At 40.2% G+C, this 27,825-nt stretch overlaps 1 protein-coding gene across 1 annotated transcript; it reads right to left on the reverse strand.

The window, feature by feature from the left end:
• Window positions 1–624: 624 nt before the first annotated feature.
• Window positions 625–27,825, reverse strand: LOC130222660 (zinc finger protein 27). Its single transcript, XM_056455188.1, is given in 5 exon segments — window positions 625–2,636; window positions 5,610–5,715; window positions 13,996–14,855; window positions 16,634–16,766; window positions 27,801–27,825. Coding segments are annotated over 4 exon segments (2,136 nt in total). The 5' UTR covers window positions 16,719–16,766; window positions 27,801–27,825; the 3' UTR covers window positions 625–1,551.

Below are 27,825 nucleotides of genomic sequence, written 5' to 3' on the forward strand. Positions count from 1 at the left end.
AATGGTCAATACCTGTCCACTTTTCCACTAAAATCAATCATACACTTCAGCGGAGTGTTCAACATTCAGTTCACGTCCTTTTATTTACATTTGCATTAGTCTTAGGACATAAGTAGGCCCACACGGAATCTGCGCGCACATTTTTAGCCCATCATTAATTGTTTATTTACTTGAGTAAATGTGTGAAAATCTATATTTATTCAGTTCCCTACTAAAAAAAAACAGCTTCAACCAGCCTAGGCTGGTTGGCTGGTTTTAGCTGGTCGACCAGCCTGGTTTCAGAGGGGTTTTGGCCATTTCCAGGCTGGTTTCCAGCCATTTCCAGCCTGGTCTTAGCTGGTCAAGCTGGGAGATGACCAGATACGAAGAAGGGCTAAGGGGTAGAATTGGTATTGGACCTAAATGTGGCACTGCTTTGTTTACAGCTGTAAGCTCAGCGGTAATCTTAACCAATCTGAATCATCAAATATTTTAAGGGATTGTTCCATTCTGATTAATGATCCATAAGCAACATTATTTAGAAACCAACTAACTCTAGTGACTCTTATAGTTAAAATATCAGAATTACTGTGAATGTTATTAATGTAGAAGTACAGAAGTGCCAACACAAAAACAAAAGTAGAGTATTCATTTATTTTAAATGTACAAACATTATGATGGCAGTGATATACACTTTTAGAATCACAATAATGCTGAAGATACACGCATTTTCTTTCTCAGTTGCAAATCTTAGGATACAATATAGTTTACAACTTAAATTTGAGACTGCTAACTTGAGCATAGATGTCAGGGTTCTGCCACTCTAGTCTTGTAAATTCTTGTTTTGGTGGCAGAGTCTGCACACTAGCTCTGTCTTGTCCTGTCCTGTTGTGCTCGGCTCGAGTTTTCTCGGGTCGAGCACTCGTTTTGTCTTTGTGTGTGTCTCTGTATGGGCACCATCGTGAGCGTGCGCATACCATGCGCGCTCCTGCTTGATGCGGGCGTGCGGGGTCTGTGCGTGCTTGGGACACACGCTCTTGTACTCGTGTTTGTGTTTTGTTCTGTCGGCATCGCGCTGTTTCATTCTCAGCGTCTCAGTCTGGTTGGTTTGGGTTTCGGTTGCCGCTGAGATGAAACATGCACGTTGCATGTGTGAGCGCACGGTAAGGTGTTTTAATTTATCGTGTGCTCGTGTCTTGTGTCTGTTTATGTTTGTGTTGTCCAAGTACGCGGCTGGGTGTTTACATTTTGGCCGCGTGTTTTTGTTCGGTGCTTCAGTGTTGTGCTTGTGTTGTCATATGAACATGTGCTTAATGAGTTCTGCGTAGTCTAGTCCTAGTCTCACATGGCTTGTGTTGTCTCTTTGTGTTATATTATTAATAAAGACCCATTATTTACTGCATTTGAGTCCTCGCTCCTTTTCCCCACAACAAACCGTGACAATAGAGGATTTCTTTGTCTAGAACTCTTTCCGCAATGTTGACAAGAGTAAGGCTTCCCTCCAGTGTGAATTCTCATGTGGACATTAAGCTTTGCAAATGCCTTGAAACTCTTTCCACACCGTAGGCAGGTCTAAGGGTTTTCTCCAGAATGAGTCCTCATATGTACGGTCAGGTTTCCTTTAGTAATGAAACTCTTTTCGCAGTGTTGACAAGAGTAAGGCCTCTCTCCAGTGTGAATTCTCATGTGGACGTTAAGCTTCCCAAATGCCTTGAAACTCTTTCCACACTGTAGGCAGGTCTAAGTGTTTTCTCCAGAATGAGTTTTCATATGTACTGACAGGTTTCCTTTTGTAATGAATCTCTTTTCGCAATGTTGACAAGAGTAAGGCCTCTCTCCAGTGTGAATTCTCATGTGGACGTTAAGCTTCCCAAATGCCTTGAAACACTTTCCACACTGTTGGCAGGTGTAAGGGTTTTCTCCAGTGTGAGTTCTCAAGTGGGCCGTCAGAAATACCTTTTGACTGAAACTATTTTCACAATGTTGACAAGTGTAAGGCTTCTCTCCAGTGTGGACTCTCATATGTACAGTGAGGTTTCCTTTTTTATTGAAACATTTTCCGCAATGTTGACAAGCGTAAGGCTTCTCTCCTGTGTGAATTCTCAAGTGTATAGTGAGGTTTCCTTGTTTATTGAAACATTTTCCGCAATGTTGACAAGTGTAAGGCTTCTCTCCTGTGTGAATTCTCATGTGGACTTTAAGATCTCCAAGCATATTGAAACTTTTCCCACACTGTTGGCAGGTGCAAAGTTTTTCTCCAGTGTGAGTTCTCAAGTGGGCTGTCAGAAATACTTTTTGACTAAAACTCTTTCCACAATGTTGACAAGTGTAAGGCTTCTCTCCGGTGTGAATTCTCATGTGTACTGTTAGGTTTCCTTTTTTATCGAAGCACTTTCCGCAATGTTGACAAGTGTAAGGCTTCTCTCCATTGTGAATTCTTGTGTGGACTTTAAGCTTGCCGAGTTCCTTGAAACTCTTTCCACACTGTTGGCAGATGAAGTAACTTCTACTTGCGGTCTTTTTAACTTTTGTCCATGAAGCCTTGTCAGGTTGTAAACGAAATATTTTTTCACCAGTTATAAGATCATGATTCTTATATTGATCTTTCTCTTCCATTTCATTCTTTACTTCAGTCTCCATTTTCACTGCCATCACGCCTAAGGCAAAGAATAAATGTTAAACCTAATGTACATATAGGCACAAAATGACAAACATCAAAACATTAAGACATGTAAAGCATCAAAACCAACATGTATATTGGTCTTATAGCCATTTAACAAATGAAAAAGGTTGTTTCTTCTTGATGCCAAAGTGCTTTGTGCTGCAAGACTTTAACATCCGATCAAGCTCCCGTCTTTCAGAGAGACTACTCACCTGAATACCTAACTCTGTACGCGACTTAACACAGCAGCACCGAAAAGGGGCGGGATTAAACAATATGATTAGACATTTTTAAAAAGAGAGCGATTTGTCCATGTCTCACGCATTCACCTGATGAGATTTCGCAGGTCAGAGTTCACCAAGCTTGAACTTTCCAACGCAGCGAACTGCGAATTTGACGCACGACCTTGCGTTTCCGGTCTATGGGGATAACAAGTGCAGTGTGATTGCAGCTGTATCCTGAACACCTTAATTAGTTAGATCAGGTGTGTTTGATTAGGGTTGGAGCAAACTGACTATAACATCTCTGCCTTACATGGCATGCATCATGTATTCTGGAAAGTTGCAATCAGCTTCATTAGACAGGTGTGGTGTGTGCTGGATAGCAACAGTCACCATTCTCGCACAAAGAGATGGATGTAGGGACTCACTGGCGGATTGCAGAATCAAAACCAGTCCAACGCTGAATCTGAAATCTTGCTCAGCGTTGTCTGGTCCCAGTCATTTACGGACTGCCTCATGGGGTTAAAACACAGGGGAACCCAACACAGGATAATTGATTTGACCATTTCTGCTAATACTTTTTCAGCAGATGTTCTGTGGGACCCCCGACCATTTCTGGGTAGAAACTTTGGTAATGTGGTGGACCAACAATGGTGCTTTACAAGCCTTTTGACAGGAAACCTAACCAATTACCTCACAGGACATTTTGTGTAACTCCTCGTTTTCCTGTGCTACATGTGCCTTTACATCCTGGTGGCTGTACGCTTTTGTAGAGACAAAGGAACTCAGAAATTAATGCATATGAATGAAAGACAATTGGGACACAATTGGGTGACCAAGAACTTTCCAATCAAGCTCTAAAAGTTGAGGTCGCCAAAACCGCAAGAAGACCGTCTGCTAACCGACTCTAAGCAGAGTCTTTCACTCTGGCAACCCAGGACAACCTCCACTCACAAGCGAATGAATCCCAAGGACGTAATTGAAGCCGAGTCACCAACCAATCAGGAGCGCCATGTTTCCCCGAGTCCAGTAGGCGAGGGAAACTCAAAATTTCGAGCAAAAGTGCAAGGAACACAAACAAATGTTGTGTCTTGCTGATCTGGTGCAGATTGATCTTAAGCAGTTAAGGATAAGCCAAATCTCTGCTTTTGTGGTTTTTCAGGTACAATTCTAAGATCTAGTAATAAGTACTATAATTAATTTGGAAGGTTGTCAACTCAATTCTGAGTCTAAGAACTGCCTGTGTCTGTGTGGATGTGCAATTGATTGTTTATTAAAGTAGTTAGTTTCATCGATCAAGATGAATCGCATTAAATCTCGTTTCATTTTGTTTTATGAATCACTGGCAAGTTGCTGACTTTGTACCCTTGCTCAAATTTGACCCTATGCTGGTTTTGTTATAATCATAGGCCACGGAATTAATATAAATGAGATTGGTAAAATACACTGCCTATTATTTGCCGGACAAGTGGTCGATAAAGTGCATAGTTAAATTTGATTCAATTTGACTCTAGTGAATTAACTAAAAGTGATTAGAATTTTTGGATTCGACTCCTTGAAAAGAGCTAATATTATTACGCGTAATATACATTCACCGACCACTTTATTAGGTACACCTTACTGGCACCGGATTAGACCCTTTTGCCTTCAGAACTGCCTTAATCATTCGTGGAATAGATTCAATGAGGTACTGGAAATATTCCTCAGAGATTTTGCTCCATATTGACATGATAGCATCACGCAGTTGCTGCAGACTCGTTAGTTGTACATCCATGATGTGAATCTCCCGTTCCAACCCCCATTCCAAAAGGTGCTCTATTGGATTTATATCTGGTGATTGTGGAGGCCATTTGAGTGCAGCGAACTCATTGTCATGTACAAGAATCCAGTCTGAGATGATCTGTGCTTTATGACATGCTTTATAGCCATCAGAAGATGGGTACACTGTAGTCAAAAAGGCATGGACATGGTCAGCAACAATCCTCAGGTAGGCTGTGGTGATGAGACAATGCTCAATTGGTACCAATGGGCTCAAAGTGTGCAAAAAAAATCCCTCACACCATTACACCACCACCAACAGCCTGAACCATTGATACAAGGCAGGATAGATCCAAATTCTGACCTGACCTTTGCCTTTCTATCAGCAAGAACCAGTCATTCTCCTCTGACCTCTAAGATCAACAAGGCATTTGTGCCCACAGAACTGCCGCTCACTGGATCATTTCTCTTTTTCAGACCATTCTCTGTAAACCCTAGAGATGGTTGTGCGTGAAAATCCAAGTAGATCAGCAGATTCTGAAATACTCAGACCAGCCCGTCTAGCACCATCAACCATGCCATGTTCAAAGTCACTTAAATCATCTTTCTTCCCCATTCTGTTGCTCGGTTTGACCTGCAGCAGATCGTCTTGACCATGTCCACATGCGTAAATGCGTTATATTTCGCTGCCATGTGACTGACTGATTAGAAATATGCTTTAACGAGCAGTTAGACAGGTGTCCCTAATAAAGTGATCAGCGAGTGTATTACATCTACTATGTATTTTTATATAATTCAGAAATAAATTGTCCAACACTAAGGCTGCGTTAGTGTTTGTCTACTCGTGTGATTCAACATGTCTGTCCTAACGAGAAAAGTTATTCAAATAAAACCACAACAGTGGACACTCACAAGACAGTCTTCAAAAACATCATTCATTTCTGTAGAACTGAAACAAGTATTCAATAATTGGGTAAATAAAAACCAACCTGTTTGTTCCCCAGGATCTTCATGCTTCAGCGTGAACACTTCTGCAATCCTCAGACCTTCAATCTTCACGTCCTCACTCTCCTCTTTAATAAACGCCATATTTATAATAGCGTGTCACATGGAAATTGGCGATTCTCAATCAGCTCCCGAGTTCAGAAGTCAGTACACCGGAGAGTCAGTCAGAGGGACAGTTCATAGACTTAAATGCCATGATCTACCAAAAAAAAAAAAAAAAAAAGCAACTAATATTAGAATTAGCACTGCAATTTAATCAATTCAGAGAGTACATTCACACTTAAAGGGAAGAATCAAGTCAGACTTTATAATAAGCTTTCTTAAGTAATTACTAAAACAAACCCTTGTACAGCATTTATCAAAAACTCAACATTTTAATGCAGTACTAAAAATGTTAAGTCAGCACAGTGGTGAAGTGGATAGCGATATTGCCTCACAGCAAGAAAGTCACTGGTTCGAGCCCCAGCTGGGTCAGTTGGCATTTCTGTGTGGAGTTTGCAAGTTCTCCCTATGTTGGCGTGGGCAGGGGTGCTCCGGTTTCCCCCACAGTCCAAAGACATTCGCTTTAAGTGAATGGAGTAAGCTAAATTGTCCTTAGTGTGTATGGCGATGCGGTGGCGCAGTAGGTAGTGCTGTCGCCTCACAGCAAGAAGGTCGCTGGTTCCAGTCTCGGCTGGGTCAGTTGGCATTTCTGTGTGGAGTTTGCATGATCTCCCCGTGTTCGCGTAGGTTTCCTCCAGGTGCTCCAGTTTCCCCACTAGTCCAAAGACATGCGGTACAGGGGAATTGGGTAGGGTAAATTGTCTGTAGTGTACGAGTGTGAATGAGTGTGTATGGGTGTTTCCCAGAGATGGGTTGTGGCTGGAAGGGCATCAGCTGCGTAAAACATATGCTGGATAAGTTGGCGGTTCATTCCTTTGTGGCGACGCCAGATTAATAGAGGGACTAAGCCGAAAAGAAAATGAATGAATGAATTTATGCGTGTATGTACTGGTCCTCCAGGTTGAGGATTGAGTGTTGGGCTCCATTTCATAAAAATGAGATGTTACGAAACACCAAAATGGTGTAGCTTAAGCAGGTCGCACAGCAGAAGTGCAGAGTCGCGCCACGCATTTCAGAATTCTAAACATAGGTTTCTATCAGGGTACACACATCGGCACCGCAAGTTGGTGGCTGTCGGCGGTGTCCAGCCGTGACTCAGCACACTGTTCATATTTCTGCCGCACCACAGAGCGCCATCTGATTAGTTTTTATTTTAAATAGTGTGCGAATGTGCACGTCTGGTGTGCGATACTTTCAACTGTCATGTTGCAGCACTGAGCAATGCATCCGGTGTGTCAGGCTGGGCGGTATATCGAGTTCTAGGGATATATCGATATGATTCCCCAACACGATGCGGTATTATCCAATATCATTTATATCGATATGGTTTGAGGCCACACGTACGCATTCTGCGCGAAACAGACCAGTCTAAGGTAGCATACAAGCACAAATGAACGATTCACAAATGAATGATTCACTCCATGAGTCAAACAAAAGATTTGTTCAAAATGAACCAATCGTTCAAAAACGACCCATCACTGACGCGACCTAGAGGAACATGCAGTGACGGTGTTGTATCTAAATCTGACTCCACCTCGCGTGCACGCACGTCACACAGCGCCAACAGCTGCCACCGCGGTTTATCAGAAACATTTTATCCATCATTTCTTTCGCAATTGACAGCAAGAACGAACGTAGAAGCCTTGTCAAATTGACAAGCAGCACCTGAATGTGTTCAAAAGTATTAAAAACGCTGAAATTGGAGGAATTTATACCGCATTTTGAAAACGAAACCACCTCATATTCACCGATTATAAGTTCAGTATTTATTACACGACGGTCTCTTCTTTACATTTACATTATAACGCTACAGAGCACTGCGCACCAGAACAGCCCGACACAGAAACAGTTTCTTCCCTCAGGCAATCCATCTCATGAACACTTGATGATAATAATTGCGGAACCATCATCACTACTGCTATACACTTTTATACACATATACACTTATTTAACAACACACTTTACATGCCAATTTGCACATAACAGCTGCACATATAACGTTGTATATAGTAATAAACATGTACATACACTTGTCAATCTGTATATTTGCACTCACTACTTACTTTTATTTTTTTTTAAATATATTTATTATCTGTTTTTTGTCCTGTCTCTGTAATTCTGTTGCACTGTAGAAGCTCTGTCACCAAAACAAATTCCTCGTGTGTGTGAACATACCTGGCAATAAAGCTCTTTCTGATTCTGATAAAGCTCTTTCTGATGAGATGACTGTGAGATTAGTTAAGATTGAGGAGCCGCGATAATAATGAAGAACGATCTTCCTATATTCACAGCCTTTATTTCTCCCAAATCTGAATTAAAACTAAAATTTCGTCAAGTTTAATGTTTTGATAACGTCATGTGTATGCATTCACGGCTCCCGATGAAGGTATGTGCGTCATCTGTTATTAGTAGGCCCACACGGAATCTGCCCGCGCAGAAATCCGCAGATTTTTAGCCCAGTCTTTGTATTTACTTGTGTAAATTTATATTTATTCAGTTTTTAAATAAATTTGACTAACATTATTGTGATATAATAGTAAAATTTAAAAAATTCATACGATCTACTTACAATACTGTTTGTAAAGTAATATTTTCTGTCTTTTAGATATATTATACGAGATTTTTTTTGTTTGTCAAATAAATGGATCTAATTGGATTTGCATCCAGCTAAAAATTTATTATTTTACATTTATTTTTAGTTATGATACTCCTAAAATCACTCCGCATGAATCTGCTGATTTTTTTTTTACAAAATTTTCCGCAGAAATAGCAAAAAAATGTCTGACGATTCTGTCTGGCCTTAGTTACTAGTGACTGACTGCAACGCAATGTACTATAAAAATGTAATTTGTCATTTCGTTTACATAATAAAATCCGTTTAGCAGCTGTAATGCTTCTTAGATTGATATTACGTCATTTAATGTGACCACGCATTAATTTACAGAGAACTTACGACCTACAAACTATGTTCTGCCTTAAGAGCATGTGGAGGATTTTACGTTCCAGTTTAAGCAGTCATTTACGAAGAGCTGGCGCAACCCTACACTTATCTTCAATTTCATAAGAAACATTTAACAGCCCTGATAGTTTGATACATAGTTAATACTCATAATATTATCAGTGAAATTGACATATGCATTAATATCTATCCATAAAACGAGATGAAATTAGAATTACATTGAAGCTCTGTGATGTGCAACAGTTAAATCTATTAAAAATACTGTGGTAAAACAAATGTGAAATGTTTTGACTATGTTTTTGGTCGCTTTTCTGGACTTTGAACGTCTCAGGACCACTGCTGTGTATGGAGGACGAGGGAGAGCTCAGATTTCATCTAAAATATCTTTGTGTTTTGAAATGAATGAAAAACTCAGGGGTTTATAATGACACAAGAGTGAATAATTAATAGTTTTTGGGTGAACAAACCCTTAAACTAATAAGTAAATGAGTTTCACAAAAGCATAATAACATTGAAATTAAATCTGATGTAAATTATGAAAGCTCCAATTTGATTCTCTTGCGTTTCTAAACGCTCGTTTTCTCTCAACACTACTTGTCAGTGACAAAACTGACTGATATTATATACAAAATGGAAACGAAACGCACTTTTCCAGTAACTAAACATACGCTTTACTCAAAAAAGCCGTCAGTTTCAGTTAAACAAAGCTTTACAATATTACAGGATATTATAAATCATTTTTAACTCATATTTAAATACAACAACAGTCGTTAAAAGTAAACCGCGTTAAAAGAAACACTCACCTTTCTTCAGTCGAATCATAACAAACACAAGCGCGCCGCGGATTTACGGCGTCATAACGCCTGACCAAAATAAAAGTCCTGGTCGCGCGCATAAATACGGGTCTTTTTTTAATAATAATCATCATGTGTTATAAAAATCAAATCAAATGTATTTAAAGATACTGCAGGTGATTTAACTAATTAACTGACTGAGAACAGAAGTAGAGGACTGGGATACAAAATCTGACTAACAAAAATGTATTAGATGTTAACATTTTATATTTAAAAAGTGCACAGTATATTTAAAAAATAAAACATTACAAAGTTTCCAAAAAAAATTGATCTCCAAAAAAAAAAAAAAAAAAAGAATGCTTAATTTAAAAAAAAAAATAGATCAATAAAAACAGGAATTAAAGTTGACAACAAAAAACTTCAAAAAAAACTTGAAAGTTGTGCTACGAGGTTGCCACAATATAAATACACACACACCAATGAAATGATTTTACAGTATTCACCTTATTCTCCGCGTACGAGTGGGCGCAGCCATTTGAATAATTTTAACTCGAGACTTCCGGTCTCATTCACTTCCATTCATGTTTAAACGTTAAAAACAGCTCGTTTTGCTGCTTGGTGTTGCAAACTGATATTTTCTTATTATATTATTCTACTTTGTCTGTATTGTCATGCAAACACTTGTTTGTAGAGTAAGTAGTTTGACCGTTTTCTGCCGTTTATTATTCCTAGTCATTTCTCCCATAGGTAACTGAATCGGAAGTTCTAAAACAATCGCATAAACGCGCACACTTCCGCATTGAAGAATAAGGTCAATAATAAATTGAAAGTGTGATCTTACAGATCCCTCAATTGCATCAGTCCACTTTAGCAGTGCATGTTTGTTGCATGTAAATGATATAATTTTGCATTCTTAGCTTGACTACACTGAACACAGCTTTTAATAGATAACTAAAGAATAAGTAATGTCCAAGTTTGAGAACCACTGCTCTAGCCAACTAAACTTGTCTACAAATTCAATCAGAAAAACTCAATTTATTCAGTGATTTAATTACATTTAAATGGCTGAAATAAATCAGTTCACTTCCGAACAGTTTGTACCAGGGTAGGAATATTAATCAATCTGCTTAAGATACTGTATGTTGCCCACCATCTAAAAGTTTATGAGAATTTTGGCCTGTTTAAGTTGAACCTATCCATAACTGGGTATGGGTACTCCATAATTTAGTTATATTACATGCTTGTACTGCGTCTCCTGTTATCGGTGACTCTTTGCGGGGGAGTTCATGAAGAGTGTTGATTAAAGTTTATCCAGAATTGTTCAAAGTTAGCAAGTTGATCAGTTAAAGCCAAGTAACCTTACAAGTTGGACAGTGCACACATCTAGTGCCATTTTAAACCAATATCAGCTGATTAGCCTTAAAGGAAATGACACATGGTCATTTATTCAGCTTCTCTCGGTTTTGTCCCTTATTTTCCAGGGTTTGCCAAAGCTAAATGAACTACAAACTATTCTGGCATATGTTTTACACAGCTGATGCCCTTCCAGCTGCAACCCAATACTGGGAAACACCCATACACTGTCATTTACGCACATACACTACGGCCGATTTCATTAATTCGGCCTAGTCCCTGATTTTTCAGGGGATGCCACAGCGGAATGAACCACCAACTTATCCACCATATGTTTTACATATATTTTATGCAGCGTATGCCTTTCCAGCCGCAAGCCAGAACTGGGAAATACCCATACATTCCAATGGGCCCAGCCGCGGCTCGAATCTCGTGGACCGGAGGGAGGAGGAGGAGGGTGGGCCATAAGTGGCCCGCAATCCAGCAGTTTGAGACCCCTAGATTAAAGGAAAGCATGAACAAACACACAACAATGGTGTGTTGTTGGTTACACATCAGCACTGGGTCATCGTCTGCACAATGTCACTTTCCTATAGATAATCTTTACTAACAAGAGCACAGACAAACTCAATTCCTGGAGAGCCACAGCTCTGCAGAGTTTTGTTTTAACCCTAATTAAACACACCAGTCAAACTAATCGAGTTCTTAAGGCTGGTTTGAAACCTACTGGTAAGTGCACTTTCACTTCACAGCTAGGTTGCTGGTTTAAGTCCCGGCTGGGTCAGTTGGCATTTCTGTGTGAAGTTTGCATGTTCTTGCCGTGGGTTTTCTCCGGGTGCTCTGGTTTCCCCCACAAGTCCAAACACATACGCTATAGGGGAATTTAAAAAACTAAATTGGCCGTAGTGCATGTGTGTGACTTTGAGTGTATGGGTGTTTCCCAGTACTGTGTTGTGGCTGGAAGGGCATCTGCTGTGTAAAACATATGCCAGAATAGTTCATTCATTCCGCTGTGGTAAGTGTGTTGAAGCAGGGTTGGAACTAAACTCTGCAGGGCAGCAGTCCTCCAGGAACTAAGTTTGAGAGACCTGAATAAGAGAGCAGTGCCAAAGGCTGGCCTGGCATACGTCATGCAGTATTTTCGGTCATTTTCACAGATAATGTTAATGTGGATCATTTTTTAAATGTGGTGTAAATGTACCTCACTGGTCCTACACCACCCAACCCTCTCCGAGCTGGGATCGAACTGGTGACTTTTCACATGGGAGGTGGTTTCTCTAACAAGGAGGCTAACGACCATGGCCCCTAGCATCTGTTTCTTGAGCATGCGTCAGACCGGAAAAGCAAGGTCATGCATCCAGTTTCGCAGGTTGCTGCGGTGCAAAGTTCAAGCTTGGTGAACTCTGACCTGCGAAATCGCATCACTTAACTGCGTGAGACCAATCGAGGATCAAAACATGACCTCTCTGGACAGAAATTTAAAACATGGAGCAATCGCTCACTTTATTAATGTCTAATCATCTTCTTTAATCCCGCCCCTTTTCGCAGCACCGCACGACAGAATTTCGCACGCACAAAGCCCAGTGTGACCGTAGCTTAATGTTTACCTCCACAGCACTTTACTGGCCAGCCTCTGTTACACTTACCCCCCTAAACCTCACTCCAATCCAGGTCACAGCACCAGTGTAACCCCTGCCGCTCCTACACCACCCAATCTGCTCCGAGCAAGAATTGAAGCAGTGATTTTCTGTACAGGAGTCGGTTGCTCTAACAAGGAGGCAGTTTTTGGCTACAACATTTGCACAGGTACATGGGTAATTTTGTAAAACAGTTTATCCTCCAAAAAACAAACCCTCTTGTCCACACATACACAGTTTCAAGAATCTTCCTCTACATCAGGGGTGCTCAACACTGTTGCTGGAGATCTACCTTCCTGTAGAGTTCAGCTCCAGCTAAACACCTGAACCAATTACTTAAGACCTGAACAGCACTTGGTAATTACAGGCAGGTGTGTTTTGATATGGGTTGCAAGTGAAATCTGCAGGAAGGTAGATCTCCAGGAGCAGAGTTGATCACCCCTGCTTCACATGAAAACACAAAAATTCTAATGAAGCACTGTCAAGAGCAGGGGTGCCCAAACTCAGTCCTGGCGGGCCGGTGTCCTGCATATTTTAGTTCCAACCCCAATTAAACACACCTGAACCAGCTAATCAAGCTCTTTCTAGGTATACTAAAACTTCCAGGTAAGTGTGTTGAAGGAAGTTGGAGCTAAACCATGCAAGACACCGGCCCTTCCAGGGCCAAGTTTGGACACGCTTGGTCAAGAGCATGCCAAAGCAACAGGCAATATATTCCTGACTGTAAAAGTCATGTTGGCCTATCAGAAGCCTGAAAATCAAAATGTTCTGGTTTGCTGTCAACAATATATGTTCTGAAACTAAGTGGGTTAATTGTCCATGTGTTAGTTTACATCTGGGTCGCTCAACCCTGCTCCTGGAGCTCTACCTTCCTACAGAGTTCAGCTCCAACCTTGATCAAGCACACCTGAACAAATTAATTAGGACCTGAACTGCACTTGATAATTACAGGCAGGTGTGTGTATGATATGGTTTGCTACTGAAATCTGTAGGAAGGTAGATCTCCAGGAACAGGGTTGACCATCCCAGGTTTACACGTTACAAACCCATTAGCACAGGTATTAGAAGTATTTTGGTCATGTTGGCCATTGCACAGACATCTTGTAAACAACAAAGATTGCAGCGCACAGAGGAACACAAAGAATCGACAAGCCAAATACTAAGATTTTGCTAGCTAAATGTATATTTCATCTTGTTATATCAATCTACATCAGGGGTACCCAAACTCGGTCCTGGAGGGCCGGTGTCCTGCAAAGTTTAGTTCCAAGTAAACTTCAGGACTGAGTTTGGACACCCCTGATCTACATGAATAGTTTTTCAGTTCAGCTTAGTTTGTTTGCAGTACTGTGGTTTGAATTTATTTGTTATTTCATTTACGAAAGAGAGACTACTTTATAAACCTGAATAAAAGTGTGTGTGTGTGTGAGTGCGCAAGTATCCATTAGTGTGTGCCATGCGCTAATATGATCTAATATGTTTCCACACTGTTGTCAAGCGAATCTCTTCTATCTAGCGTGAATTCTCATGTGGTTTCTAAGGTTTCCTTATTGGGTGAATGTCTTTCCACACTACTAGCAGGTGAAACGCTTTCTACATGTTGCGTTCGCATGTGTCTTTTAAGGGTCGCTTTCAAAATGAAGCTCATCCCACACTGTTGGCAGGTGTAAGGGTTTTCTCCGGTGTGAATTCTCATGTGGACTTTCAGGTTTCCTTTTCGAGTGAAACTTACTCCACACTCCGGGCAGATGAAGGTCTTCTCTCCAGTGTGAAGTCTCATGTGTTCATCAATACCTCCTTTTTGGGCAAACCTTATTCCACACTGTTGGCAGGTGAAAGGCTTTTCTCCAGTGTGAACTCTCATGTGGACTTTGAGGTTTCCTTTTCGATTGAAGTTTTTTCCACACTGCTGGCAGGTGAATGTATTCTCGCTGTTGTGAACAACCATGTGGTTAATAAGGTTTCCCCTTTGACTGAAATTCTTTCCGCACTGCTGGCAAGTAAATAGTTTTTCTCCAGTGTGAACTCTCATGTGGACGTTAAGGCTGCCTTGTTGATTGAATCTCTTTCCACACTGTTGGCAGCTGAAAGGCTTTTCTCCAGTGTGAATCGTCATGTGGACTTTGAGGTTTCCTTTTTTATTGAAAGTCTTTCCACACTGTTGGCAGCTGAAAGTCTTCTCTGTGGTGTGAATTTTTTGCAAGTTGAAATGACTGCTGTGTGAACTATGACATGTACTTCCACCTTCTTCTTCCGAAAACGTATTTACAGTTTGGGAGATACTACTTTTATCTCCAGCCATGAATTCATGATGCTTCTCATCCAGATCGATTTCCACCTTGATGATATTCAGCTCTTGAATCTCTTCTTCTTTCACAGGCATCAGGTCTAAGGGGGAAAGAGAGCAACACAATTTAATCGTAATTTAATACAGAGGTTGGTGGTACATTCCGCTATTGGTGACCCCTGATGAATAAAGGTACTAAGCCGAAGGAAATTGAATGAATACAGAGGTGTCCGATCCTGTTCCCGGAGATCTACCTTCCTGCAGAGTTTAGCTGCAACCTTGATCAAACACACCTGTCTTTAATTACCTAGTGCTCCTTCAGATTCTACTTAGTTGGTTTAGTTGTGTTTGATCAGGGTTGGAGCTGAACTCTGCAAGACAGTAGATCTCCAGGAACAGGGTACAATTTACTTGATGTAGGGCAGGGATCACCAAACTTGTTCCTGGAGGTCCGGTGTCCTGCATCTGATTAGCTCCAATCCTAATCAAACACACCTGTCTTTAATTACCTAGTGCTCCTTCAGATTCTACTTAGTTGGTTTAGTTGTGTTTGATCAGGGTTGGAGCTGAACTCTGCAAGACAGTAGATCTCCAGGAACAGGGTACAATTTACTTGATGTAGGGCAGGGATCACCAAACTTGTTCCTGGAGGTCCGGTGTCCTGCATCTGATTAGCTCCAATCCTAATCAAACACACCTGTCTTTAATTACCTAGTGCTCCTTCAGATTCTACTTAGTTGGTTTAGTTGTGTTTGATCAGGGTTGGAGCTGAACTCTGCAAGACAGTAGATCTCCAGGAACAGGGTACAATTTACTTGATGTAGGGCAGGGATCACCAAACTTGTTCCTGGAGGTCCGGTGTCCTGCATCTGATTAGCTCCAATCCTAATCAAACACACCTGAACAAGCTAATCAAGGTCTTAAGCTGCGGTCACACTTGACTTTTCTTCCCATAGACTTCCATGCACACGCACGCGAATGCGTCAGACCGGAAACGCAAGGTCATGCGAAATTGCATCACTTGACTGCGTGAGACCAATCGAGGACCAAAATATGACTTCTCTGGACAGAAATTTAAAACATGGAGCAATCGCTCGCTTTGTAAATTGTCTAATCATCTTGTTTAATCCCGCCCCTTTTCGCATCGCCGTACGACAGAATTTCGCACACCCTAAGCCTAGTGTGACCATAGCTTTACTAGGTATACTTGAAACACCCAGGCAGGTGTGTTGAGGCAAGTTGGAGCTAAACCCTGCAGGGCAACGGATCTCCAGGAACGAGATTGGTGACCCCTGATGTAGAGTGTAGTGGTCGGTCCACAAGCTTTAATCTTTTCTTGTGTAGTGTGTCAGTGCACCACAACTGATGGCATGTCTGCAACACTTGACAACGTCAACACAGAAAGTCTTGCATGTTTAGTTTTTCCCTTTAGTCTATGATGGGTTTTATTCTGAAACGATTGCAAGTGTGAACTCGTGAAACAAGATTACTACGCTATAGGCTAGACTACGTTACAATGAAACGTCATTCAAAGCTGAAAACAAGTTAAACCAGTGTAATATATTATTATACCCCTCTCGTGATACTCATTTGTCATTTTATTACTGATGTCCTTGACCAGCAAATCAGAATAGTCCGCTGGCCAACACTTTTGGTTTGGTTTTCAGAGCTGCTGCGAACTCCAGTCGAAAACAGCGATCATCAGTGCAACGTGCGGAGTTGGACAGTTCCATTTTTGTGCGGAGGAGGACTTTAAATTTGATAGCTAAAGTGCTACGTCAATCATCAACGTTGAATTACATTCATATTCCGCCTTACACCGGTTACATGTTTTCAATGCAGTTTTTTCTTTACTGCTATCTCCGTGGTAAAACTCAACCTGTTTGTTCATCAGGATCTTCATGTTGGACTCCTAATGTTTCTTCAATCTCCACATCTTCACTCTCCTCTTTAATAAACGCCATCTTTATAATAGTGTCACATGGAGATCAGTCGCTTCAGCGGGAGCTTTTCTGTGGAAAACGAAAACAATGAACAGAGAGAAAAAGAAAAGCAGTGAGCAGTGAAATGCTACATTATTCATTCTTACTAAACCTAAATTGTTGATCAACTAAATAAGGTCTTGGGTTTGGCCTCCATCACTCCTGAGTTTTCCTTGGAGTTTCGTGTTATTCCTTATTATGTTATTCCTTAGCAGTTAACAGCTTTTTAGTTTACGTTTTGCTACCACAAACCTACATAGACCTGGGCGCGATATGTTGTGTTTTAGCTATATAATGATACCTTTTTAAAAATGTTATGCGTGTAGGATTGACTAGTGGTTGAACTAGGTATTGCAGTATAAATTCAGAGTACTGGATCGAGTATTTTATTACCAGGCTGCTCCAACTACGAATTTACGCAGATGCAAGTTGCCAGATTGATGAAGCAAACAGGAGCGAGCATGCCTGGCGATTAAGCCTAATGCTGTGTTCACACCAGACGCGGAACGCGCAGATAAATCGCGCTATTTGCGCGTAAATAGATGCATGAACATTTGAGTTTACTCACTTCATTCACGCGTCAAATCCGGCTCACAATAGACGCGGATTCGCGTCATGGGCAGGGCTTCTGTCTGTCCGGTGACTCTAGCTTCGTTGCTAAATGGCTAACATGGATTTTATTGAGAAAATAGCTGTGTTTATATGCTTTAGGAAGGCTGAAAAACAGCGTCGATTCATTTGGAGCCGAGTCTGAGTCCACTAGATCCATTCAGAGGTGCACCCAGCTCTGTGAGCTCATCAACTCCTCCAGAAAGTTAACCTGGATGGTGGAGGCTTTCAGTGTTGCTTCTGACTGAGCCGAGCCCAGTTTGATGAACTGTTGTCGGTGTGTGCAGGAGGATTTTCCCTCGGGACATCAACAACAGGCGCTACATCATAATCACGCCCCCACAAGAGCAGGCTCCTGATTGGTTAACGCGGCTCGAATGTCCGCTGAAGTTCAGATTTTCGTACTTGAGCGAATCACGTCAAACGCGTAAAACACTCAATTCGCGCGTATCAGGCTGCAGGATGTCTATTCACATCTTTGCATCGACTTAACATGTAAATCACTCGCGCTTGACGCTTCTTCCGCATCTGGCGTGAACGCAGCATTACACTGTTAGCAGCTCGGCTAACGTGTATGTTTGTAATATTTATATTATTAGCTAATTAAAACCACATCATGTGGATTTTTATAACTCTGAATCTGCATCTCACTTCAGAGGCTGCTATAGTTGTCTGGAGGTTGCATTTTCGGCAGTGGCGGCATAATTTAGGCAGCCTTCACGACTGAAATGAAATACGATGCGCTTTCTGTCAAGGCAACCTGGAGGAATTAAATATAATTGGTTAAAATCGGCAGTGGGCTGGTTATAGAGACCAAAACACTGACAGACATTTCGACATAGAACGCACATTTTCAAAGAATAACTGACTTAAGGATTGTTTTCAGATAAACAAATATGTTAACTTAGCATGTTTCTTAAATAGCTGACAAAAATATGCTAATTTATAATTTTTAGGGGGATTTTTTGGGATGGACAATGGAGGTTACAGACAGGAAAGCATTGACAGCAACCTCAAGCTGGGAGTTGAACTCGGGTCACGGTGAGAACCACAGTGCTACATGTTGGCATACCTAACCACTAGGCTACTGGTGCCAACAAAATATGGTATTTTATAAGACATTAGGGTTAAAATTGGCTTATTGTGTGGTGAACTTGAAGCTAATATGTGCTTTTCGGTTATACACAGTGGTGCAAAGAGAGTCATACTAAAACAAAAGTACTATTACTTGACAAAAAATGTAGTACATGTAGAGTAAAGGTATCTGCTCTAAATAGTAGTAGTAGCACTTCTAAAAGTACTGAAGAGTAGTGAGTATTAGACTGTAAAAACTAGGGCACTTTATACCCTGCACATGAAAAACATAGCTTACATCAGGGACATTTACTATTATGGTTGTTCATAAGTGTAAGTTGAATTATTTGTCATTCATAAACTATAAATTCAATATGTGAGATTAATTAATGAACACATTAAATTATTATAATAATTCAAAAGAAAGCAGGTCGATGTCTTTGAGTGAAATCTCAGCATTTTACTTAAGGGTAAAAATTGGTTAACTCTTAAGGCTAATTTATACTTCTGCATTAAGCGCATGCGTATGGTCGATCGCAGCTTTTGCACGGTCGCATAGCCCTCGCTGTGGCTGACGACAAAGCTACACATCGCAACGATTTGTGTAGTGCAAGCTCTGTGATTGCTTGGCTAGGTAGCTGTGACAAGTGTGGGTGGTGCTGAGAGCCTCGAGCCCGATGGAGCGAGTGTTTACAAGTGTCAAGTACTGTGAAGTAGCTCTAGATGTGTGAACCTTATGATTAAAGTTGTTGCACGTCCGCCGGCTCCTGCCTCAGAATGAGCGAGTTTTAGCTACTTGTACATTGTGGAGAGGTAAGCATGATCGAACACCCAATGAGGGGGGAGAGCAGGCTTGGAGCCCGGCGGCTAATCAGCAGGCCAATCAGAAATAATAAATAACACCTGTTTATTCTAGTGATTGGGCCGGAGAGACAACCTTCTTAAGGAGAACAGAAGGAGCAGCCGGGAGAAGGGAGAGAGAGCACACACACACATACACTACGGGTGTTGTGCACGCATTTAAAAAAATAAAACTGTACTGCTTACCTGAATCGCCGACCCTGTCTTCTTCTTCCCTCACTAACGAACATTGCTACAGTGGTGCCGAAACCCGGGAAGAAGAAGAAAACTTTGCTGCCAGAATGGTTACTCCGTCTTCCAGTCCATGTGCGGAAGTCATCCAGGCGCTCGCGGCCCTCCACCAACAACAACATCGTGCGCTGGGGGACCTGAGAGAAAATCTGGAACAACGCTTCCAAGTCCTCGTAGAGGCCCAGCGGGAAGACCGCGAGCTAATCCGGAGTCTGCTGGCCCAGGAGATCCGGCCCGCTCCGACATCTGCCGCCCACCCTCCCATCTCGCTACAGAAGATGACACCGGAGGACGACCCGGAAGTTTTCCTGAACCTCTTCGAGAGGTTGGCGGAGGCGTGTGGCTGGCCGCGGGCCGAGTGGCCGGTAAGAGTTATCCCCCTGCTGTCAGGCGAAGCCCAAATTGCTGTGCAGCAGCTACCGGCCCAGAATCTCCTGGAGTATGCTCACCTGAAGCGAGCCGTTCTCCAGCGGGCCGGCCGCAACCCGGAAGAGCAGCGTCAGCTCTTCCGCTCCATGGAGCTGACTGCCAGTGGCCGGCCCTTCGTGTTCGCTCAGCAGCTCCGTGACGCCTGCCGCAGATGGCTGGTGAAGGATGGCCGGACCACCGACCAGCTGGTGGATGCCGTGGTGCTGGAGCAATTCATCACCCGCCTCCCCTCCCGAACATCGGAGTGGGTCCAGTGCCACCGGCCAGAGGATCTGGAGACGGCCACCCGGCTGGCGGAGGATCACCTGGTGGCGAGGTCCAGGGTCGGCGAAATAACCTCTCTCTCTTCTCCCCCTCTCCCTCTCTCTCCTCCTGTTCCCAGGCCCAGACTGCGGGGACCGCCCACACCAGCACCCAGATGGCGGTGCACAGAGGTGGATCTGCCGAACGTCCCAAGAGGGGCGGGTCCATATCCGGACGGCGGGGTGGAGCCACGACCCCTGGCGGTTCTCCTGACAGCGCCAGGTCTCTCTCCGGTTCAATCGGTTGGTCTTGCTGGCCCTGGGGGTATAGTGAGAAGGGCTGGGCCGATGCCTTGGCGCCACGGGGGCGAGAATAGCACACCACAAATCTGCTCCATGAAGGAGGTGAGTGCGCTGATTCGGGTCCCCGCCACGCCAATCGTCGCCCCCGGTCGCGACGGGCTATACCGGATACCAGTGAGTATAAAATTATGGAGTTACCAATTATGGAGATGCCCTTCGAGAGAATTGGTATGGATCTCATCCGGCCATTAGAGCGATCCGCACGCGGGCACCGGTTTGCACTAGTCCTAGTGGATTATGCAACCCGCTACCCGGAAGCAGTAGCGCTCCGTAACATCTCAGCAAAGAGTGTTGCAGAAGCTCTGTTTCGTATAATCTCCCGAGTGGGAATCCCCAAGGAGATTCTCACTGATCAAGGCACCGCGTTCATGTCACGCACCATGCGCGAACTTTATGGATTATTGGGCATTAAATCCATTCGCACCAGCGTCTATCACCCACAAACAGACGGGCTGGTGGAAAGGTTTAATCGCACGCTTAAATCAATGATCCGTAAATTCGTTCACGAGGACGCGAAAAATTGGGATAAGTGGTTAGAGCCCTTGTTATTTGCTGTGCGGGAGGTTCCCCAAGCCTCCACGGGGTTTTCCCCCTTCGAGCTTCTCTATGGCAGACAGCCCAGAGGGGTTTTGGATGTCATTAGAGAGGCTTGGGAGGACTAGCCTTCTAAGAGTAAAAATGAAATTCAGTATATTCTGGACCTTAGAGCAAAACTCCACACACTGGGGCGGCTCTCTACGGAGAATTTGCTTAAGGCTCAGGATGACCAACGCCGGCGATATGACAAGGGCACTAAACTACGTAAATTTGCACAGGGAGATAAAGTCCTTGTACTATTACCCACTTCCAGCTCTAAATTACTCGCCAAGTGGCAAGGGCCGTTTGTGGTCACACGACGAGTCGGTGATCTCGATTACGAGGTGGTTCGTTCGGACAGGGCTGATTCACGTCAGATTTATCACATTAATCTGCTGAAGCAGTGGAGGGAGCCAGAGGAAGTGGCGCTGGCTACGCTTGTTACTAACAAGGATGACCTGGGGCCAGAGAGCCCCGGCCGGGAACGGCCGGGCGCTCTGGTCACCGGAGGGGATCATCTCTCAGCGAGCCAGCTCCTCGATATCCGGCACCTCCAACGTGAATTCTCTGATGTGTTCTCACCCCTGCCCGGTCGTACTAACCTGATTCAGCACCATATCGAGACCGAACCGGGCATGGTCGTTAGGACCCGGCCGTATCGCCTACCTGAACACAAGAAAAAAGTGATTCAGGAAGAATTGAGTAATATGTTGAAAATGGGAGTAGTAGAAGAGTCCCACAGCGACTGGGCCAGCCCGATTGTCGTGGTACCCAAGACTGACGGCTCGGTCCGGTTCTGTGTGGATTATCGCAAGGTAAATGCGGTGTCGAAATTCGACGCCTATCCAATGCCGCGTATTGACGAGTTGCTCGACCGGTTAGGTGCTGCTCGATTTTACTCGACTTTGGATTTAACGAAGGGCTATTGGCAGATCCCCTTGACTCCAATATCCCGCGAAAAAACGGCTTTCACAACGCCATTTGGATTACACCAATTCCTTACACTTCCGTTCGGGCTGTTCGGGGCACCGGCAACGTTTCAGCGTCTGATGGATAAAATACTCGGCCCTCACATGGCATATGCCGCTGCTTATTTAGATGACATCATCATTTACAGTAATGACTGGCAGCGGCATATGCAACACCTGAGGGCAGTATTGTCGGTGCTGAGACGGGCCGGGCTCACGGCTAACCCACGGAAATGCGCAATTGGGCGAGTGGAAGTAAGGTATCTGGGCTTCCACTTAGGCCACGGGCAGGTGCAGCCCCAAATTGATAAGACTGCAGCTATTGCCACCTATGAGGGCTGCAGGCCGGACGGCTTACCGGCCTGAGGCGGGCGGTGGGGGTATGTGGAGAGGTAAGCATGATCGAACACCCAATGAGGGGGGAGAGCAGGCTTGGAGCCCGGCGGCTAATCAGCAGGCCAATCAGAAATAATAAATAACACCTGTTTATTCTAGTGATTGGGCCGGAGAGACAACCTTCTTAAGGAGAACAGAAGGAGCAGCCGGGAGAAGGGAGAGAGAGCACACACACACATACACTACGGGTGTTGTGTACGCATTTAAAAAAATAAAACTGTACTGCTTACCTGAATCGCCGACCCTGTCTTCTTCTTCCCTCACTAATGAACATTGCTACATACATTAAGGTAGCATTCAGAAAAAAACAAAACACCAGTGAAGAAACTCTGCACAGAGGATAATAACCTAATGCCAGCTAGTGTTTCGGAAGTGTTATTGCAAAGCAACACAAACGGCACAGAAGTATGAATGCACAGCTATGCACAAGACATGCGCCATGGGTCACGATGATCACTCAACGCAGAAGTATAAACCAGACTTTGAACCAGGGGCATTGCTAGGGTCGAAAGGGATAAGGGGCTTAGCCCCAAAGAAAAAGAAACAGTGCCACCTGCCGGTAGAAACAGGTACTGCTAAACAGCTGACTATTTAATTACCCGAATCAAATGCTGCGTTAAGTGGAATGCGCGTGATGTATGAGGTAATATTAAGTACTTAGATAACAAAATAAATGTTATAAAATGTATTTTTATTTAAGTGCAACATATTCCAAAAGATCAGGGGCTTTTGACAATACATCAGGGGCTTAAGCCCCCAAAGCCCCCCTCACAACGCCACTGCTTTGAACCCTAACTAACAAGCTACAAGTGTCCAGCAGGTAAAGCCACAAACCAAGATCATGCAGCATATATATGCACATGCAATTTGTGGACGTGTTTGAAAACGTAACATTCTGTAGTGTGTTTAGTTATCATTTAAGGCCATTTGGTGATTTCAGTCAGTCTGTCTGAGGTCTGAAAGGATTTTTCTACGCGCAATTTGATTGGACAGGAATAATGAGGCGGATATTCTGTTTATCCAATCACCGTAGACAAGAAAAATAAACAAATAATGTAGTGATTGCAGGTTGAAGAGTAATAGCGCAGTGAAAGTACCAATAAAAGCACACATTTTGTTTAACTTCTCAGTAAAGTACAATTCCTGAAAAAAAAAACTACTCGATTACAGTAATTTGAGTACTAGTAATTCGTTACTTTACAACAATGGTTATACATTGACTATTTGAAATGTCTCGTTCATTTTCAACACAGAAAGCATAAGCTTATAAACATAAGCTTTCCTTTTAAAAGCACAAAAACTCTTTTGCACTGATGTCTATGTAGTTTTAAGCAGGGTCTATATTACTCTACTACAAAAAATATGAATAAATCAGTGATAAACCTCCCACTATTAAGGGCTTATGTTTAGTTATTATAGAGATTATTCTGTTATAAGAAAGATTATTCAGTTAATACAGAGATTATTCTGTTATTAGAGAGATTATTTGTTTCTTAGAGATATTATTCGTTTATTAGAGAGATTATTCATTTATTAGAAAGATTATTCATTTATTAGAGAGATTATTTGTTTATTAGAGAGTTTATTCATTTATTAGAAAGATTATTCATTTATTAGATATATTATTCGTTTATTAGAGAGATTATTTGTTTATTAGAGATTATTTATTTAATAGAGATATTATTCGTTTATTAGAGATATTATTCATTTATTAGATATATTATTCGTTTATTAGAGAGATTATTTGTTTATTAGAGATGATTTATTTATTAGAGATATTATTCGTTTATTAGAGATATTATTCATTTATTAGAGAGATTATTCGTTTATTAGAGAGATTATTCGTTTATTAGAGAGATTATTCGTTTATTAGTGATATTATTCATTTATTAGAGAGATTATTCGTTTATTAGAGAGATTATTCGTTTATTAGAGAGATTATTCGTTTATTAGAGAGATTATTCATTTATTAGAGATATTATTCATTTATTAGAGATATTATTCGTTTATTAGAGAGATTATTTGTTTATGAAAGAGATTATTCATTTATTAGAGAGATTATTCGTTTATTAGAGAGATTGTTCGTTTATTAGAGAGATTATTCGTTTATTAAAGAGATTATTCAATTATTAGAGAGATTATTTGTTTGTTATTCGCTTATTGGAGAGATTATTCGTTTATTAGAAAGATTATTCATTTATTAGAGATATTATTCGTTTATTATAGATATTATTCGTTTATTAGAGAGATTATTTGTTTATGAAAGAGATTATTCAATTATTAGAGAGATTATTCGTTTATTAAAGAGATTAATCAATTATTAGAGAGATCATTCGTTTATTATTCGCTTATTGGAGAGATTATTTGTTTATTAGAGATTATTTATTTATTAGAGATATTATTCGTTTATTAGAGAGATTATTCGTTTATTAGAGAGATTATTCGTTTATTAGTGATATTATTCATTTATTAGAGAGATTATTCGTTTATTAGAGAGATTATTCGTTTATTAGAGATATTATTCGTTTATTAGAGAGATTATTCGTTTATTAGAGAGATTATTCATTTATTAGAGATATTATTCGTTTATTAGAGAGATTATTTGTTTATTAAAGAGATTATTCATTTATTAGAGAGATTATTCGTTTATTAGAGAGATTGTTCGTTTATTAGAGAGATTATTCGTTTATTAAAGAGATTAATCAATTATTAGAGAGATCATTCGTTTATTATTCGCTTATTGGAGAGATTATTTGTTTATTAGAAAGATTATTCGTTTATTATTTGTTTACTGGAGAGATTATTAGTTTATTATTCGTTTCTTAGAGATATCATTCGTTTATTAGAGAGATTATTCGTTTATTATTTGTTTACTAGAGAGATTATTAGTTTATTATTCGTTTATTAGAGAGACTATTCGTTTATTATTCGTTTACTAGAGAGATTATTCGTTTATTATTCGTTTACTGGAGAGATTATTAGTTTATTATTCGTTTCTTAGAGATATCATTCGTTTATTAGAGAGATTATTCGTTCATTAGAGAGATTATTCGTTTATTAGAGAGATTATTTGTTTATTAGAGGGATTATTTGTTTATTATACAGATTATTCGTTTATTAGAGAGATTATTCGTTTATTAGAGAGATTATTTGTTTATTAGACAGATTATTCGTTTATTAGAGATTATTCGTTTATTATTTGTTTACTAGAGATTATTAGTTTATTATTAGTTTATTAGAGAGATTATTTGTTTATTAGAGAGATTATTTGTTTATTAGAGAGATTATTTGTTTATTAGAGAGATTATTTGTTTATTAGAGAGATTATTCATTTATTAGAGATATTATTCGTTTATTAGAAAGATTATTCGTTTATTAGAGAGAATATTAGTTTATTATTCGTTTATTAGAGAGAATATTCGTTTATTAGAGAGATTATTCGTTTATTATTCGTTTCCTAGAGAGATTATTCGTTTATTATTCGTTTACTAGAGAGATTATTAGTTTATTATACGTTTACTAGAGAGATTATTAGTTTATTATTCGTTTACTAGAGAGATTATTTGTTTATTAGAGAGATTATTTGTTTATTAGAGAGATTATTCGTTTATTAGAGAGATTATTTGTTTATTAGAGAGATTATTCGTTTATTATTCGTTTACTAGAGATTATTCGTTTATTATTCATTTATTAGAGATATTATTCGTTTATTAGAGAGATTATTTGTTTATTAGAGAGATTATTCGTTTATTAGAGAGATTATTCATTTATTAGAGAGAATATTAGTTTATTATTTGTTTACTAGAGAGACTATTCGTTTATTATTCGTTTATTAGAGATATTTTTCGTTTATTAGAGATATTATTCGTTTATTAGAGAGATTATTTGTTTATTAGAGAGATTATTCGTTTATTAGAGAGATTATTCATTTATTAGAGGGATTATTAGTTTATTATTTGTTTATTAGAAAGATTATTCGTTTATTAGAGAGATTATTTGTTTATTAGAGAGATTATTTGTTTATTAGAAAGATTATTCATTTATTAGAATGATTACTCGTTTACTAGAGAGTTTATTAGTTTATTATTCGTTCATTAGAGAGATTATTCGTTTATTAGAAAGATTATTTGTTTATTAGAAAGATTATTTGTTTATTCGAGAGTTTATTCATTTATTATTCGTTTATTAGAGAGATAATTTGTTTATTATTCACTTACTAGAGAGATTATTCGTTTATTATTCGTTTACTAGAAAGATTATTCGTTTATTAGAAAGATTATTTGTTTATTAGAGAGATTATTCGTTTACTAGAGAGATTATTTGTTTATTAGAAAGATTATTAGTTTATTAGAGAGATTATTTGTTTATTAGAGAGATTATTCGTTTATTAGAAAGATTATTTGTTTATTAGAGAGTTTATTCATTTATTATTCGTTTATTAGAGAGATAATTTGTTTATTATTCACTTACTAGAGAGATTATTCGTTTATAATTAGTTTATTAGAGAGATTATTCGTTTATTAGAAAGATTATTTGTTTATTAGAGAGATTATTTGTTTATTAGAGAGATTATTCGTTTATTAGAGATATTATTTGATCATTAGAGATTATTCTTGACCTCCATTATTAATTTAACTGTCTCTTTTAATCAAATATGGACACCATGCCTTTACTTGTGGTCTTCCACAGCTTGGTTTGTCATAATGTTGTTTTACTCTTTTCTGTCTTTGGTGGTCTAGTTACACATTTAGCTTTCATAATATATTTGTGGAATATTTACTTTTATTTTTATTACATTATTTAGTAATTATGTGCTCTGTACTTGTTATGTGTACCCTTGCTTGTATGTCCTTGTCATTTTGTGATGTGTTAAAATGATTAAATAAAATAATAATCCTGTTATAAGTAACAGAAGACCAAACTTATCTAGTAAATAAATAATGTAATGTACAGTAATAGTTACTATTAGGTTTAATATGCAATCATAAATCCTAAGACTACATCTGAATGGTTAAATTCTCAATAAAACGCTTGCAGTAAGTTTATTAATGTTATATGTTTGTGTTTGTTTTCGATGCATTTACAGTTTGACAAGCAGGTGACGTCACCGCACGGCGATCCGAGCGACTCGACAAACTGAAACGAGCCTATTTACAGATGATGCTGTGCCGATAATAACACATAATCACTCTCCTATGGCTCTACAACATTCAATGATGAGTAATTCATTTAACATTTTTAAAATGTAGTCTTTTAATATTAAAAAAACTGTCTAAATGACTTGTTTCTATTTAACAGGAACGTTAAAAACAAACCTTTCTCCAGCTGACTCGCAGCGCG

The sequence above is a fragment of the Danio aesculapii genome, chromosome 4 (genome assembly GCF_903798145.1).
Source record: "Danio aesculapii chromosome 4, fDanAes4.1, whole genome shotgun sequence".
NCBI classification, from domain to species: Eukaryota; Metazoa; Chordata; class Actinopteri; order Cypriniformes; family Danionidae; genus Danio; species Danio aesculapii.